This window comes from Sminthopsis crassicaudata, chromosome 3 (genome assembly GCF_048593235.1).
Source record: "Sminthopsis crassicaudata isolate SCR6 chromosome 3, ASM4859323v1, whole genome shotgun sequence".
NCBI classification, from domain to species: domain Eukaryota; kingdom Metazoa; phylum Chordata; class Mammalia; order Dasyuromorphia; family Dasyuridae; genus Sminthopsis; species Sminthopsis crassicaudata.
This window is the reverse complement of record NC_133619.1, coordinates 431400197-431418220: the sequence shown is the minus strand read 5'-3', so window position 1 is coordinate 431418220 and position 18024 is coordinate 431400197. Positions and strand designations below refer to the sequence as shown.

Sequence of the window (18024 nt, the reverse complement as noted above, 5' to 3'; positions counted from 1 at the left end):
TTCCCAAAGCAAAATATCCAATTTGGATAATAGAAACAAATAGTTTGGGTTTTTCCATTAATCAGGACACATTATGCATTTATAATGCATTATACTTGATGCTATAAAAATTTAACAACAAAAAAACCATTTCAAGTAATTTTCATTCTAAATATAGAGACAATATTAAGGGACGAGACAATCAGGAACAATTCAAGATAACATATAACGATTGAATTGTGAAATACAGACTCTTAGTCCTATAAAAAGAATTTTAAAGGGCCAGGGGAAGATAACTGCTAACTGGACATTTCAAATTTGAGATTCCATAAACATCTCCAACTTAGAAAGTTTGAAATAGAGCTTATTATTTCCCCCCACCCAAAAAAAAAATTTTCTTTTTCCCCCCTCTGTCAAGGACACCAATATCTTACTAGTCACTTAAGTTTATAATCTTAATGTTATCCTTTCTTCATTCTTATTCAAATTAAAAATGAAGTCAGTTGCCACTTCTTCACAAGTCTTGTAGCTGGGTCAATTCTGCCTATTTGTGGCTACTCCATTTAGGTTCTTTTCATTTCTCGCTAAAATAACCTGTTAACAAGTCTATCCCCTTCCTCTATCAATCATTCGTTGAGACACCTCAGCATCTTTCCCAATGCATAGGTCTTATTATGGAACTCAGCAAAATCTGACAGCTTCCTATTATGCCATATAAACTTCTTTATTTGGCATTTCTAATCTGATCCCTATCCTTTTTTACATTATTCCCTTTCCCAGGCTTCATACCAAACTAGCTTTCTTGTTTTTCATACATGACTTTTCAACTTTCAACTATGTATCTTTACATTGGCATTTCCTTGACTAGAAGATACTTTTTCCTCATCTCTGTCTCTTAGAATCCTGTATTTCCTTCAAAAATTTAACTCAAGTACCACCTTCTGTATAATGCCTTTTTTTTTTTTTTTTTTAAGATCACAACAATGTAGAATGATAATGTCCACTGTCTCCAAATGATTTACCCTCCATTTTGGAGGGTAAATATTCTCCATATACTTATTTATAGACATCATATCCCCCTCCAGCCCCCCAAAAAATTTAAGCCCTTTTATTTACACAGGAGTTATTTCATTTGTCATCATATTCCCTATGTCTAATGTGATTCCTGACATATCGCAAATGCTTATTAAATGCATACTGATGCTGATTGAATACAAGGTATTTATGCTCAATTCAATTAGGAATGAATACACTCTAGTTCCTAAACAGTTTTCTACTTTTTAAAGTTCTTACAAATTAAATATTTTAAGATAATCAGAGATAATCAGAAAAACCCTCCATAAAAATATAAAATTATAGTTGTCTAAGTTGTTTTTGGTAAACTTGAGAATTAAAATAAAATTCTACTTACCTTTTTTAATAGTTTTGTATTTCTCTTCATTTTCTTTAAAATTAGGATCCAGCTTGAAAACATCTTTTAAGAAAAAAAAAACAATACATTTTAAAATCATGAAAATCCTTGTGATGTTTATATTGAACTTCAAACTGTTCAGCATGTTTTTTTTTGTGTGTGTGTCTGACTTACTAAGTACATCTTCTGGATTATATTCATCTTCCAATGGAAGCATATGCGTGAATTGGTCTTCTTCCTCCACAAGATCAAGTCCTTCCAAAATAACAGGGTGATCCTTGAATCCATCCTTACGTACTGCAAACATCACTTCAATCATATATTGAACTCGTTTGTCAATTTCAGATTCATGGAGAATATTGCGAAGACGTTCAAATATAGCTGTAATTCAAAAGAATAAAGTTATTTAAATAAAACACTCACACAATATTCAAGAAAAAACTTAACTCTATAGTAAAGGATATACTCACCATTAATTCCCCTAGGTGATACTTCTGTTAATTTTAGGCCACACTCTTTAAGAAATCCAATAGCTACTTCGACGCTGTCATCTGTTGGTCTTTCAAGAAGTAAGGTGAGCATTTCTAAACATAAAACTTCATGTGCCTGTAAGAGTGAGATGATATATGATCAAAAGAACATGGTTTTGGATAATTATGTATAAAATAATACTTTATGTTTCATAATGTCAATGAAAATTTCTTGTGAAGCCAATGTAAGCCAATAAATTCTATCACTTACTACAGACACTAGTTTCTCAATTGGACAGTAAATTTATTTCTTCTATTTCCATTTTCTACTTTTGTACATCTAAGATCTATTAACAATCATCCAAAACTGTTTAAAAATGTTAACTCATGCAAGAAGAAATAGGTAGCAAAACTGTAATAGTGGGAGATCTCAACCTTGCACTCTCAGAATTAGATAAATCAAACCACAAAACAAAGTAATTAAAGAGATAAATAGAATATTAGAAAAATGAGGTATGATAGATCTTTGGAGAAAACTGAATGGTGACAGAAAGGAGTATACTTTCTTCTCAGCAGTTCATGGAACCTATACAAAAAATGACCATATTTTAGGACATAAAGACCTCAAAATTAAATGCAGGAAGGCAGAAATAGTAAATTCTTTCTTTTCAGAGTATGATGCAATAAAAACTACATTCAACAGAAAGTTAGGGGTAAATAGACCAAAAAGTAATTGGAAACTAAATAATCTCATCTTAAAGAATGATTGGGTGAAACAGGAAATTATAGACACAATTAATAATTTCTCTCAAGATATGACAATGTGGGATGCAGCCAAAGCGGCAATAAGGGGAAATTGTATATCTTTAGAGGCTTACTTGAATAAAATAGATAAAGAGAAGATCAATGAATTGGGCTTGCAAATTAAAAAGCTAGAAAAAGATAAATTAAAGCCCCCCAATCAAATACTAAACTTGAAATTCTAAAATTAAAAAGAGAAACTAATAATATTGAAAGTAAAAAAATCTATTGAACTAATAAATAAAACTAAGAGTTGGTTTTCTAAAAAAACTAATAAAGTAGATAAACCTCTGGTAAATCTGATTAGAAAAAGGAGAGAGGAAAATCAAATTATTAGTCTTAAAAATGAAAAGGGAGAACTTTCCACCAATGAAGAGGAAATTAAATAATGAGTTACTTTGCCCAGCTTTATGCCAATAAATTTGATAACCTTTATGCCAAATAAATTTGATAACCTAAGTGAAATGGATGACTATCTCCAAAAATATAAGCTTCCCAGATTAACAGAGGAGGAAGTAAATTGCTTAAATACTCCTATTTCAGAAAAAGAAATAGAATAAGCTGTTAATCAACTCCCTAAGAAAAAATCTCCAGGACCAGATGGATTTACATGTGAATTCTACCAAACATTTAAAGAACAATTAGCCCCAATGCTATATAAACTATTTGAGAAAATAGGGAATGACACCTAAATCAGGTAGGTTGAAAACAGAGAAAGAAAATTATAGACCAATCTCCTTAATGAATATTGATGCTAAAATCTTAAATAAGATATTAGCAAAAAGACTACAAAAAATCATCCCCAGAATAATACACCATGATCAAGTAGAATTTATACCAGAAATGCAGGGCTGGTTCAATATTAGGAAAACTATCAGTATAATTGGCCATATTAATAACCAAATTACCAAAACCCATATGATCATGTCAAAAGATGCAAAAAAAGCATTTGATAAAATCCAACATCCATTCCTACTAAAAACACTTGAGAGTATAGGAATAAATGGACTTTTCTTTAAAATAATCAGTATCATATATTTAAAACCATCAGTAAGCATCATATGTAATGGGGAAAGACTGCAACCATTCCCAATAAGATCAGGAGTGAAACAAGGTTGCCCACTATCACCATTACTATTCAACATTGTATTAGAACTGCTAGTTTTGGCAAAGAGCTGAGAAACAGATTAAAGGAATTAGAGTAGGTAATGAGAAAACCAAATTATCACTCTTTGCTGATATGATGGTATATTTAGAGAACCTCAGAGATTCTACTAAAAAGCTATTAGAAATAATTCACACCTTTAGCAAAGTTGCAGGATACAAAATAAATCCACATAAATCATCAGCATTTGTATATAATACCAACAAAACCCAACAGTTAGAGTTACAAAGAGAAATTCCATTTAAAATAACTACCGATTGTTGGGATTACTAGGTGAGAACTCGGGTTGTCTGGATAGTGACAAGGTGAGAATTCAGGTTGGACAATTACAAGGTGAGAACTCAGGTTGACTTGATGGAAGGAGCAGGCTCATTGGCTGAGGTGGTACCACCCAAGTTGGCTCAGATCAGATTGGGGCTGGGAGAGCCCAAGTTGGCTCTATTGGAATTCAAAGGGGTGCTTTTGACCAAGATTTGTGAATCAAAGGTCTTAGCTTCTTGAATTGATGATGCATCAGCTAGGAAGTGTTAAGTGTCTGAGACCACATTCGAACTTGGATCCTCCTGAATTCAAGGGTGGTGCTCTATCCACTGCACCACCTAGCTGCCCCCAGCAAATGGGATGTTGGGTTGTCTGGATAGTGACAAGGTGAGAATTCAGGTTGGACAATTACAAGGTGAGAACTCAGGTTGACTTGATGGAAGGAGCAGGCTCATTGCTCCTTCCTGGGGGAAAAAAAAAAAAAAAAAAAAGGGAAAGGCAAACTCCATCTCCCTCCACCCCCTTTTCAGTTTACTTTATTCTTTGAGGGCAGGGACTTTCTTTCCCCTAGTATTTATATTCCCAGCACTTAACAAAGGCCTGACACACAGTGGTTGCTATTCAGTCATTCAATACTGTTAAGATTCTTTTTGACCTGTGGACTACAGCAGGCCAATACTGTCCAAGAGATTTTCTTGGCAAAGATACTGGAAATGATTTACCCCTTCTCCAAAGAATTAAGGAATACAGAGAGTAAGAGGCGTGGCCCCAGTTACAAACTAGTAATTTGAATTCACATCTTCCTAACTCCAGGCTCAATAAGCTACAATAAGCGATCAATAAATAGCTGAATGGCTGACTAATGAAGGAATATTCTCTTCATATTTAGATAAATGCTATATTTTACTGTTTTAATCTATAATAGATAATTAAATATTCCAAATGAAAGTACTTTTAATTCTGTATTAGGAACATGTTATACAATTTTCTGATTAAAAGATTATATATATATATATATGTATACATATGTATGCATATATAATAATGCAACCTTTTAATATCTCTCATATGAATTGCTTCAAAAACTAGTTTTTGGTTAAAGTTTTTGGTAAAGGGATAAAATGCTATATGTAACTATGAAATGATTCAAATTATCAATGCAAAAAGATCAGGAGACATGTTTTAAATTTCATTTTGATAAGAAATAACATGAATAATTTATGAGCAAATTTAGAATAATTTTATTAGGAAAATTCATCATAAAAACAATATTTTTCATAATGAAGTCAAAGATTTAGACAATTTTTTTCTAAAAATCACATATTACAAGGAAAAAAGTTTAAATTTCAGAATGAATAAATCAAAAATGTAATGAAAAAGTTATCAAATAACCTTGTGTCTGACAAAAATAATGTTTCCACTTCATAGAACAGAAAGAGACACAAAATATGCCAACTTAAATTTTTGGAAAAAGCTCTGAAAATATTTTCAATTAGCTTTATACTATTCACTAAAGTGTTTGCAAATCTTACAGTGTCTCAGCATAGGTAAAATTAATTATCAATAGTCTTAAGGAATAAGTTTACTTTACTCCCATGATGGCTAGGGAAGTGCTCCTCAATATTTTTTTAATGAGTAAGGAATTCCTATAGTTAAAAGAAATGACAGGTGATACTGAAACCCTGCACTTAGTAACCCTAAACAAAGTTCATTTTCGTTTATTATTTTTCTCAATCTATTAACAAGAGATATGAAAAGCAAGCTTTTAATTGACATCAATATCACTGTTACTACTTCCCAAAAACTTCTAAATTATTTTGGAGGAAAAAACTATTGAGTAAGGAAATGTATTTTTCTTTGAGCCAAATGAATTAAAAATTATCACATCAAAATGAAGATATATTAATTAATAATATCTATGACAATTATTTATTTGTTTAAACTGAATAATCTGAAGACATACAGAGAAAATAATATTTCCTACCATACTCCCATAATTAGGATCTACTAAACAAGTGAAAGAGAAAAACAATTTCTAATTTTAGTCTCAAGATTAAAAATAAACAAAATCACACTATTTGAAAATATAGTAATTTGTAAAGAGTGTCCACATGTGTAATTTGCTAGTAATATAAAATGAAAATGTAAAAAACCTCCAACTCTAATTTTCTTATTCTTTATAAAAAATATTACAATAATTCATTAGTCAAGAATTAAAACACTGAAGAGAAAATAAATTAATTCCAGTGTTGTACTTCACAAGAAAATGGCAACAATAATTGATAGGCTATAGGGCTAGATTTCTTATTTTATGGAATAGGTAAAATTTTCAAGACTAGTACTTACCACATTCTGGTTAATTAGGTGGGCAACAAATTTTGAAGCAGTTAAACAAAGTTGCTGTAAAATGAAGCAACAGAAAAAGTTACATAATAAACTTGACTTCCTGAGTCTTAAACATCTTCATTTAATTGTAAAATCTAAATCATTTTAAGTTTTATCTAAAATGTAATTAGTGTGAAAAGCTCAGTTTTTCAAGTAGGAAAACAAGTACATATTTTTTTTTTTTTTTTAAAAGTATCATTAAATGAACATTTGTATATTCATAAAGTATTGAAAGTTGAAAGTATTTAGGAGTGTTCATTCATTTTAATGTATGAATTGGGAAAATGCTAAGGAATGATAATATAATTATTTTTAATCTTCCTCTATATTGTTTTATATCAGATCTGTACCATTTAACAGTTTGTACCATTACAGCATTTAGAATGCAAGTGTGTTACATACCTTGTCATTTCTTCGATAGCCTTTTCGAAAATTAAGAATTAATCTCTTGAGGATAAGTTCGCCAATGTTGGGGAATTTTGAATTTATAATTGCCACAAGAGCTGCATATACATGAGTAAAAATTGGAGATGCACTTTGTGCTTGCAAAACAGATCGGGACAGCAATCCCCTGTGATTTTTTAAAACAGAAAAACACATCAAAAAAAATTTAAATAAGAAAATTTATTAAAATCCACTATAATCTTTCCAGAGGGAAAACTACATTTACCAACAATTTTAATGTATTTCCTCCTATAAATAGCCATGAGAACCAAAAGACCACCAAATGTTTCAGCACTTTAATAAACACAGATTAGAGTTTCTTTCTTTCAGTTCCTATTTCTTTTACATCATGACCTCTGGCATTTTGAAAACATTCAAAGTTTGGGAAGAAAAAAAACATCAAAGGAAAAATTACAAAATCTTAAAGATAAATGAACTGGATTTAAAAAAAAATTAGTATTAAAATTGTTGCTGTTCAATTGTTTCAGTCATGTTTGACTTTTCATGACTCAATTGGGACTTTTGTGAGCAAAGATACTGGAATGGTTTACTGTTTCTTTCTCCAGCTCATCTTATAGATGAGGAAACTGAAACAAACAGCTTTAAATTATTTGCCCAGGGTAACATAGCTAATAAATGTCGGAAACCAGATTTGAACTTAGGAAGATGAGTCTTTCTGACTTTTGGTGTGCTAATCTATGCACTGTGCCACCTACCTGCCCTTCACAAGAGACATTAGTTATAGCACTAATCCATAACATATCTATGGTCTAAATGCTAAAGGCAGACTAAGAAAAGATTTTTTATGAAACATAGACTACTGTTATCATTAAGAGAGGGCCTAGAGATAAAAAATACCTCCCTTGCATCATGCCATTTCTTATTTTCATTCACCAACCCTCCTGCAAATCAATTCCTTAGTGGTTATATATAGTTGTAAAAGCCTCCAATTTTAGGACCATGAAGAGCTCTGCCTGACCCAATTTATATCTCCTTTCTACCCTTACCTCCCTGCTGCTCCTGGATCAAAATTAGTCTTGGCTAACTAAACTAAGAAAGCTAACTGATTTAAGTTATATTACAATGTGAATGTCTAACAGAATTAAGTCTTCCAGCAGGGGATTTGTTATATCCATTCCTCCCTCCTCACAAATAAACTGTGAGAAATCTTTTTGGTCTTTTTTTTTTTAAAACCACTTGTCCATATGACATTTAAATACCTTAATAAATGTTTGGTAAATGAATAAGTGAATGGGGTATAGAGAAGATAAGAATCTGTAATTTTCTTACCTTGTAACAACATAGTCTACAGATAACAAAGGGTATGTCATAGCCCTCTTTTAAAAATATATTTCCCACTTTCCAAATTTTCAGCCTATTTCTTTATTTTTTTAAAAGCTTTTGAAATAAGGTTGTTAAAAGTTCGAGCAGTTTAAGACATGGAGTATGATCAATAACAATTGGACAAGTTCTTCTGAAAACAGTTACATGTGTATGTGTACACAAGCTTCATGGTGACTTATTAAAATCTAGTTAATCATAAATTCACATGAAATGAATACGATATATATCACTGAAAGAAAACAGGAAAAATTACAAAAATTAGTATCCATGTTTTAAAACAGTAGTGTTTGTTTTTGCCATTGTTGGTAGTTTACTTTTTAAAAAAATACTGTGAAATGAAATATTTGATACTTACCTTCCCCTAACTATATTTTCTTTAAGTAGTTCTTGAATGATAATCCCAATGTTAGAAATATTCACTTTATTGATGAGACCATTGATTGACTTCTTTAAGGCTTCCCAACTCATCCGTTGGTATGCTAAACTATAAGAAATTTAAAAATAGGTAAATCAAAGGATGTTATGTTACTTTCTAAACATACTCATAATAACAACAATGAGAAATATAAGAATTCAACAACTTTTTTTAATTTTCAATTTTACTATAAATACACAAAGGACACTATTCAATACATTGTAACCATAGAAATAAATGTCTAACTTTCAAATTAAAAACTCCCCCTAATTAACCTGTTCAAATTCTAAAATGCAAAGCTGATGCTCAAACCTGCCATACTATGAGAAAACTGATACTTGCTACAATATAAAAAGGATGCAAATTTTTCCAGAGTAAAGTAAAATAATGGTGAAAGATTATAATTTCTGCTTAGTTATCACTAAAGTTTTCATAAAGAATTCATTTCATTAAAAAAAAATACAGCCCTATCTTCCTCTAATCTCATCTTTTCCAGGTAAAACAGTCCCAATTTCTTCAACCATTTTTCAGTTTCCAGTCCCTAATCATTCTGGCAATTCTCTTAAGGAATACTTCAGTTTGTCAAGTGTTCCTTTTAAATTATGACTGACACCTAGAATTAATCTATGAACTAACAGTGATAGAGTTGGGAGTAGTTAATTTCCTTTTCCTCTAAAGGCTTGTCTAAAGAATCTTACAATGGTTTGGCATGTTTTAAGGGAATTACTTAATGAAAGTGGTATATTTTAGGAACATTATTTTGATAATGGTGTAGGCAGACTAGGAGAGTAGAATAGAGATTAGAAGTTGGGAGAGAGTAGTAATCTAGTCCTGAGGTGATAAAGATCTGTTCTAAATTGGTGGCAAGAAAAATAAACAAGGATAAATTAGCATTGTGTTTTTTCATACAACAAGCTCTTAATAAATGCTAAATGAATGTGGCTATGGGAGCAAGAAAAATCAAAGCTTGTTCTCAGTCAACATTTCTATCAAGGACTTTATCCATGCTTACAGGCACATTATAATTATTTTGTTGAACTGAATGCTTACAAAATACATGAGTAATGCATAAGATCCAAGAGATAGCTAATGAGAAATAAAATAATTAAGATTCTAAATGATGTTCATAGCCTAGAATGCCAAATCCAAATGAACAAAATGTCATTTAATAGGGTCAAAACTAACTAAATAAATAATTTGCAGGTTTGGTAGGAGTAAAGGAAAAAAGCAGATACATGTGATGGATGGAATAAAACAAAAATCTGTGTCTTTATAGCTGTTCTATTTTAACAGCAAAAATTGGAAATTACCCTATATTCCCAACAACTGGGAAATAACTAAACACAAATTATGGTATATTCATATGATGGAGTATCATATTGCCATAAAAATTACAAATGTGAAACACACAAAAAAACACATATGAGGTAATACAGACTAGAATGAAAATTGCAAACATGACTGAAACTATATGGAAGAAAAAAAAATTTGAAGGAAAACTTGAGCCTAGATGGCAGAATTTTGGTTAGGTCTTGATGAAAATATACAAAAGCATTTTATTTGCTTGGTTTTGTTTGTAAATTCTTTTAATTCTACCACTTAAAGAAATAATTTGGGTTAAGACCTTGATCTTTCTTTTGTTTGTATATATGGTTGCTTGCCTTTGTTGCTTAAGTCAACTTGGGGGAAAAAAAGAACTTACTAATTATCACTCCAGCAGTTTATCAGGGCTTCTGCAAGCTAAGAAGCTTGAGCTAAGAAGAAGCTTGGATGCAATAATGTCCATTGCTTTCCAGCTCTGTTTTTTGGTTCATTTAGCCATTTCAATCTGTTTAAGAGCTTCATGTATGATTCTATTCCAGTGACCAAACTTGTACATTCTCTCCCCTTCTATTTGTAGGGAGATGAGATAGGACAAAATATTATGATAACATGTTTTACTATAAAATCAAATTGCTATTGGATGGGATTTTTTTTTTCAATGCTAAAAACAAATCTGTAATTCTAATTAGAATGCAGAATACATAGGCTCATCCTTACACAGGTTGCCTTCAAAAATCAGATTCCCCCTCTAAAAGTTCCTGATTGCTTATAGAAGATACAGATATAGCAACTAAACACAAATCAAAGAATAACTGGATAATAAAATTACAAAAAGTACAAACCATACAATCAGGATTTGAATGGTCTTTTTCTCATCAAGAGAAGGGAAATAATAGGATGGATCAATGTCAGTCTTCTAATGAAGCAAAGGATATTATCTAAATATTATCACCATTTCTTTCCAAAAATCCTTTTGCACCTATATGATTTCTACAAACATCATATAACTGGACATCTACTAAATGATGAAGTACCTGTTTTTATCTGTAATCTGTTCTTGCATCATTCTGAGCTTCGCTGGAGGAATGTAAGCACCACCTGTGCGAGTGAGGAGTGGATCCACATCATCTTTCTTCTTCTTTGTGGGGGGCTCATCCTGAGATGAGCTCTGAGTTGTTGCTCTTTCTGTACTCTTTCTGCTTGGTGAAGGAGATTTTCTGTACCTTCTCCGATCTGAATCTCTATCTCTTTCTCTCTCCCTACGTTTTTCTCTATCCCTCCCTCTGTTGTGAATGAAAAAACAAATAGAAAAAAACCCTAAATTCAATTCATTCAGTAATTACAATGCACAAAACACTATTCAAGGTATTAGAAACAATATAATATAGTTCCTAGTTTTAAAAAACTGGTTGAGGAGACAACTATACAAAAACCAAAACATTACAGAAAAATAAAAGATATATAACAATGTGCTACTGCTCATGATTAAGTAGCAAGTAAGCAACAGAGGTGGTTATGAGAATCTGAAGTGGGTAGGCATTCTTGGGCACAAGTCAGAGAAGAAAATTAATAAAAAGGATGATTCATGGTATGTTTGTGGGAGAGCAAGAAGATCTGTTTGTGTGGAATAAAGTATTTGTGTAAAACATTAATAGGAAAGAACTTTGAAAATGTAGGTTGAAACTAGCTTATGACCTCTTCAAAACAAGCTTAGGAAGTCTGGGTCTTTTGCCTAAACCAGGACTTCCTAACTTTTTGCACTCATGACCCTTTTTGCCCACAAAACTTTTACATGACCCTGGGAATGTAGGTATATAAAATATAAAATGTAGGTAATATAAAATATACAAATCAAATCAAACATTTCTTGATAATAAATCATAAAGAAATTTATTTTAAAACAATTCTTTGGTAAATATTTTACTACTTACTAAAGATGAAAGCAAAATGGTATAACAATGAGATGGATGTACTTTATTTTTATATGAATTAAATTTTAGTGGAATATTTGTTAATTTTTACCGTGGACAAATTTTTCACGGGCCCCATATTCAGTTATATGATCCCATATGGGGTTGTAACCCATATTTTAGAAAGCTTTGCCCTAGACTGCTGACAAAATGTCCTACTTGATTTCCTTGTCTCAGTGTCTCCTCCCTCACTCCAATCTATCCTGCTCATAATTGTCAAATCCAGATTCCTAAAGCCAAAGTTTAGTTGTAATGCTCTTGCTCAGGAAGAGCCACTGAATCTTTACAGGTTTCATCTTTGCAATATTTAAAGCTCTTTTCAAGCTATTTTCAGTTTATCTTTACATGCTCACTGTATGCAACTTCCCTTCACTTATTTTAATTCCAGCCAGACAAGCTTACCTACTGCTCTTTGTACAGGCTAGTCTCTCTTGCCTATACTTGTGTTCAAATAGTCCTTCACACCTAGGATGAACTTTCTCTTCTCTTTTTAACAATCCCTAGTTTCCTGAGTTATTTCCTTGAGTTCTTAACTTATTTGCTACTTTATAAAAAACATCAATCCCAATTCTTCTCTTATTCTGATGCTAGTGTTCTCAAAAGCCTACTTTTTTCTCTTTTAACTTAGACATAATGTATGCTTCTTGAAAGTAAGAATTTTTTCATTTGTGTATAGCAAACTAATGAATAATTATATATGGTAAGTTATAGCGTGAGTCTCAAATATTTTTAGCAAGATAATGATATGATGAAGCAGGTATTTTGGAAGAAAAAATTTGTGTATGTACTGAAAAAACAAAACAAAACACGTGTGAAATATTTTTGGAAGTAGTTTAAGTTAAATTCAACAAACACTTATTAAAACATTTAACAGAGGTATAAACAGACAAAAACAAGACAGTTCTTTCTCAAGGAATTTACATATCATGCAAATAAATATAAAGCAATTTTAATAGAAGTGTAAACAACTTGGGAGTATAGTGGAGAGCTTTACTGAAATGGTGATATATATAAGACAAAAATTTAAAGCAAATTATGATTCTGAAGGTAATGAGTTACAGTGAAGAAAGTTGACTTTGAAGTCAGGATATACCTGACTTCAAGAGTTTGATAACCTAGGGTTCAAAGTCTCTTTTTGAAAAGTGGAAGCGAATTTGTTCCTCATTGAATTCATGGTACCTCTCTCCTTTGTTCTAACTTTACCAGAATAAAGAAGAAAGGTGCTTAATAAAAATTTATTTTGCACTACACTGCATCCATTAAGTTTACTCCTATCATGGTATCCAAGCTTAAAGAAGCTAATTCTAAATTTCTGATAAAAAAATTCAAATGTTAAACCCCAATTTTTTATAACACTAACCGCAATTCCATGGTACTATCATTAGAATATCCTCGTCCTGAATATTCTTGATCTGATCTGCTGTAATCTCTGTCTTGGGGGGATCGTTCTCGTTCTTCATATCTAAGAGATAGAATAAAAAAAGCAAAAATGACAAGATGGAAAATAATGCGGTAATGAATACTCATTGCTAAGAATCCTACTAGTTGATATCACATGACCAAATCAGTTTTGACCATATCTAGAAGACCAGGAGTGGAATAGGTCTGATCATATCATCTTTCCTATTCAATAAATTCCAGTGGCTCCCTTTTACTTTCAGGATCAAATAAAAATCCTCTTTGGGACAATCATAACTCTTTACAACCTAGCCCTCCTCCTCCTTCTTCAATCTTCCTATACCTTACTCTTTGCCCCACCTTTGATAGTAATGACACTGGTCTCCCAGCTGTTTCATCTCTCAGCTCCTAGCATCTTCCTTAAATGTCCCTCATGCATGGAAAGCTCAACCTCCTTATCTTTGCTGTTCCAACTAAAATCCTGTCTTCTCCAAGAAACCTTTTCCCAATCCTACTTAATTCTAATGCCTTTCCTCTTTTAATTAATCTCTTATTTCTCCTGCATTTAGCTTATTCTCACAAATTTGTTCACTGATTATCTCCTCAAGGATGGTCTTTAGCCTCATTTGGTTTCCATAGCACTTAGCACCGTGCCTGATGTATGGTAGATGCCTAATAAATGCTTATTAATTGGCTGGCTGTTACTTAAAAATGTTGGTAGCTAAACCTACTAAAATCAAATCCATCAAGCTTTGAAAGAGTTTTTGACTTATATTTTATAAAATGGAAGGCTCAAAAATCAAATATTTAAGGTCCATTTTCTTCTATCCTCTCATTTTATCTAAGAGGCAATGGAGGCCCAGCAAGATTAAATCACTTGTCCAAAATCATACAAGGTCTTCTAAAGTCTTAGGAAATCATAATGATCAAGTTTTTGTTCCTGGTTAAATTTGGTGGGGCCTTTAGTTGCATATGTGCCAGCTCAATTTCCATCTGGGAAGGCACTATGCTAGAGGTTCCAATAGCCTTTGCTGATTTGTTTTGTATCTAGTTGCCAGTAAAAAAGGTTAGATGCCTGGTGAATTTTTCAACTTTCAAAGAAAAAAAAAAAAAATCAAAAAGGAAAAAAGAAGCAAGCCACTATAGTGGTGTATTCCCTAATTCTCTTTGTCCTTACCCAACCCAACATAAACAAAATCATGATCTAATTTCTGTATGATTATCTAACTTATTAGTTTAAGTAATCTAAATAAATGTATTATGAAAACTATCATCAATTCTAGAAAAGTAGTATTCAGGTACTCTTGTCAACTTTGATTTTATAATGATGACAAGAAAAGGTTTATTCAATAGAGAAAAGAGAAACTTATATAATTTCTGCTTTCAATTTATTTTTCACTAGCATTTTACCCCGAGAAAAATTTCAAATACTTAGTTGATGCATATTAAAATGTTCGACTCATATAAACTATTACCTTTTACCTAATATAATTACAAAAAATAATTCCATATAAAATCAATCAATAAACATTTATTAAGCATCTATTATGTGTCAGACACTACGATAGGGAAAAAGAGGCAAAAAAGAATGATTCCTATCTAAAGAGCTACCATTCTAATGGGGGACACAATACACAAAGCAAACAATATAGAATAAGTAGAAAATAATTAACAGAGGGAAGGCACTGGATTTAAGAGGGTTTGGAGAGGCTTCATATAGAAGGCAAAATTTTAGTAGGGACTTAAAGGAAGTCAGGGAGATAAGTAGTTGGAGCAGAGGAGAGAGCACATTCTAGGCATGAGGGACAAACAGTTCACATGGCCAATTCTTCACCTTGAGAGTCCCTTTACAGGGATTTAGTTATAGAAACAACTGAGGACTTTTGTGGAAGGTAAGTCTCATCTCACTTGGTCAGAGACCATGGCACTGAAAATAATATATTGTGAAACTGCAATCTACTTTTCTAACATTTCTAAATCACAGAATTTTAAATGCATGTGGAACATAAAGTTTATACCTATCTTCTGGAGAAGAACTCCTTTTAGAAAGCTCTCTTCTTTCATGACCAGAATTATGCTTTGAGGAGAAAAAAGAAAAAATAAATGTAAGAATTGTTTCAACAAACATTTGTAACCCATAGTACTGAACACATTATCTAGAAATTATTTTTATTTAAATATTTAGGAGTATGTTTGTTAAAAATAAATCCTAGGCAATGAAATATGGTTGGATAAAAAGGGAATACTTTAGAAACACTTTGGTCACTTATATTTCATTTTTAATTAATGCAAATGTTTTCTCATGTTACTTACAATACGAGATTTCTATGCGCAAAGTTTGTACCTAAATGAGACATTGAAAAATGAATTCTGCCAGGCTCAAGAGCCACTTCTGCTGAAGTCTGCCATCCATTCAATATAATACCTCTGTGGTCTCTCATTGAAAAGTTATCAGCCCACTAAACCCAAAAGTAAGAAGCATTAAAGGCTAGAAAAATTATGGATTAGAACAGATGTAGTACAGCTTTTTAATCTGAAAACAGAATATATATGTATATATAACAAAATGGTTCACAATTACATAACATATCAAGCACATACATAGCTTTTGAATCTAGTCTATTCACTTTTTCAATTTTTCTGGAAAAAAAGCAAAAAAAAAAGATGAGGGACACGAGTCTCTTATCAAGTTCTGAGAACATTTGCAGACACTAAACTATATGTAACTGTCTTTTTTTTTTTTTTTTAAGACTTATACAATTTAATTGGGGCATATTTTGCCCACAAAAGGGTAAGAAGATAGCATGATTAGATAAATAAAAGGTCCAAAGAAATTGCTGTAGAGAGATTTAAGGAAGGAGAAATTACTAATGACCACAAATGATTTTTCACTATACCTCTCAAACTCTGTGACACAATATATACAAAGTTTCTATAGATACCTGTAAATGAACAAATTTGTATTTGCTCAATTTCCTTCTCAAAATCTCTTTTTCAAGAGCTATTTAATTTTTACTTCATAAGATAGGAAAGCTTCAAATGGGTATTTATTCATCTTTGTAGATTTAATTCTTGAAGCAGTAGACAAGCCAAGATTTGTCTAGTCCAACTTCCTCACTTTATCTATGAAGAAACTAAAATTTAGGGAGGCCAGGTGACATTTCCATATAATACCAACAGCAACAAAGGAATAAAAACCTGGACTGTTGAAAAGTCAGATGTTCCTTGCATCACATCTATGTACTTCTAGAAAAATGTAAGGGAATTCATCACAGAGAGGTGCATTTTTTAAACCAAGCATTCAAATATTGTTAGGATCTTTTAAGTTAAACTATTTAACAAAAGTGTTCTCTTTTTCTATTTCTTTATGAACTATGATACTGACAAATGCCTATTTTATCCCCATTTTGGAATAATGCTTATCTCTTTAACTTGCCTAAAGGAACGCTAAAAACACTTACTTTTATATGGCCCACGCTACTTTTCATTTTCTGTTGTTTACTTCTGTTTGTAGTAGGATGTAGCAGTACACAAACTGCTCCAAATTGGCATAAAGAATTCAATGGTATGAATTCCTTGGTAGTTAGTGTTTCCCTACTGATTGGAGAAATTTCATCTGTAAAACATATAAAAAATCAAAAGCTAACTTTTGTTAAATAGCACATGATGTATTAATTCAACACAGTAGAAACTTGCTATTTTATCATAGGATAATATAAAAAAACTAACCTAAAAGATCCAATTTATACAAGAATAAAGTAAAAAAAACATTCCTAATGGAGTTTCATATCCACAACAGATGAATAAATGTTAACTGACAAAGGTACATATTATGAGGATAAGTTTTCATTTTTTTGTTCCTTCCAGAGAACTAAGAGAATCAAAGAAACAGTGCGAAATGAGACAGAAATGGAACATCCACTGAAAGAATGATCAAGCAAATGGCTGCAGTGGGCAGAAATATTCTAGGGAGACACTGGGTCTAATAGTAACTGCTCATCAAACTCTTAAAAAGATGAACAATAAAGACTTACTTAAACACTTAAATTTTTTCACTGATGGTTTAGAACAAAAATTTTCATTGCCATTTAAAATTTCTTTCTGAAACTCACCCTGATGTAAGAGTTGTAACATCACAACAAGCCTTATCACTAGAAAGTAAACTGAGGACTCAACTGTCTGATAAGACAAATTCCATTTTTAAAAAGGTCAAAATGTCTCCATTTTCACTTAGAACAGTGATGGCTTGTTGAATTGAGTGTATCCCATTTAATTGTAATTTAAAAGCATATCATAGTATTGTGGTTCAGTTGGAGGAATGCTTGACCTAATCAGAGGAACCAATTGACTTTCATACTTCCTTGCCTCCATGACCTAGGCGAGCATTTAATTTCACAAAGCTTCTATTTCTTCATCTGTAAAATGGGAGATTTGAATTGCAGGACCTTCAAATTCTGCCTGATATTTACTATGTGATCCTTGAAAAGTCAGTGTCTCTCAGTTTCAGTTTCAATTCCAGGATCAAATACAAAATCCTTTTGTGTGTGTGTGTGTGTGTGTGTGTGTGTGTGTGTGTGTTTAAATATTTTGAGTATAACCTTATAGTATATTTTTTTGTAGCTATGGCTAGAAATGTTCAAAAAAAATTACAAACTTCA

At 31.7% G+C, this 18024-nt stretch overlaps 1 protein-coding gene across 2 annotated transcripts in view; it reads right to left on the bottom strand.

The window, feature by feature from the left end:
* The window catches only part of CWC22 (CWC22 spliceosome associated protein homolog), a 68242-nt gene that overhangs the window by 37662 nt on the left and 12556 nt on the right, over positions 1 to 18024 (bottom strand). For both annotated transcript variants that reach the window (XM_074302972.1, XM_074302973.1), the window contains exons 2-11: positions 16828 to 16982; positions 15385 to 15443; positions 13329 to 13430; positions 11033 to 11281; positions 8616 to 8744; positions 6875 to 7043; positions 6434 to 6487; positions 1861 to 1996; positions 1565 to 1771; positions 1391 to 1453 (exon numbers count right to left, since the gene is read on the bottom strand). In XM_074302972.1, coding sequence (XP_074159073.1) covers positions 1391 to 1453; positions 1565 to 1771; positions 1861 to 1996; positions 6434 to 6487; positions 6875 to 7043; positions 8616 to 8744; positions 11033 to 11281; positions 13329 to 13430; positions 15385 to 15443; positions 16828 to 16854 — 1195 coding nt within the window. In that variant the 5' untranslated portion in view covers positions 16855 to 16982. The remainder of the gene's footprint in view (positions 1 to 1390; positions 1454 to 1564; positions 1772 to 1860; positions 1997 to 6433; positions 6488 to 6874; positions 7044 to 8615; positions 8745 to 11032; positions 11282 to 13328; positions 13431 to 15384; positions 15444 to 16827; positions 16983 to 18024) is intronic.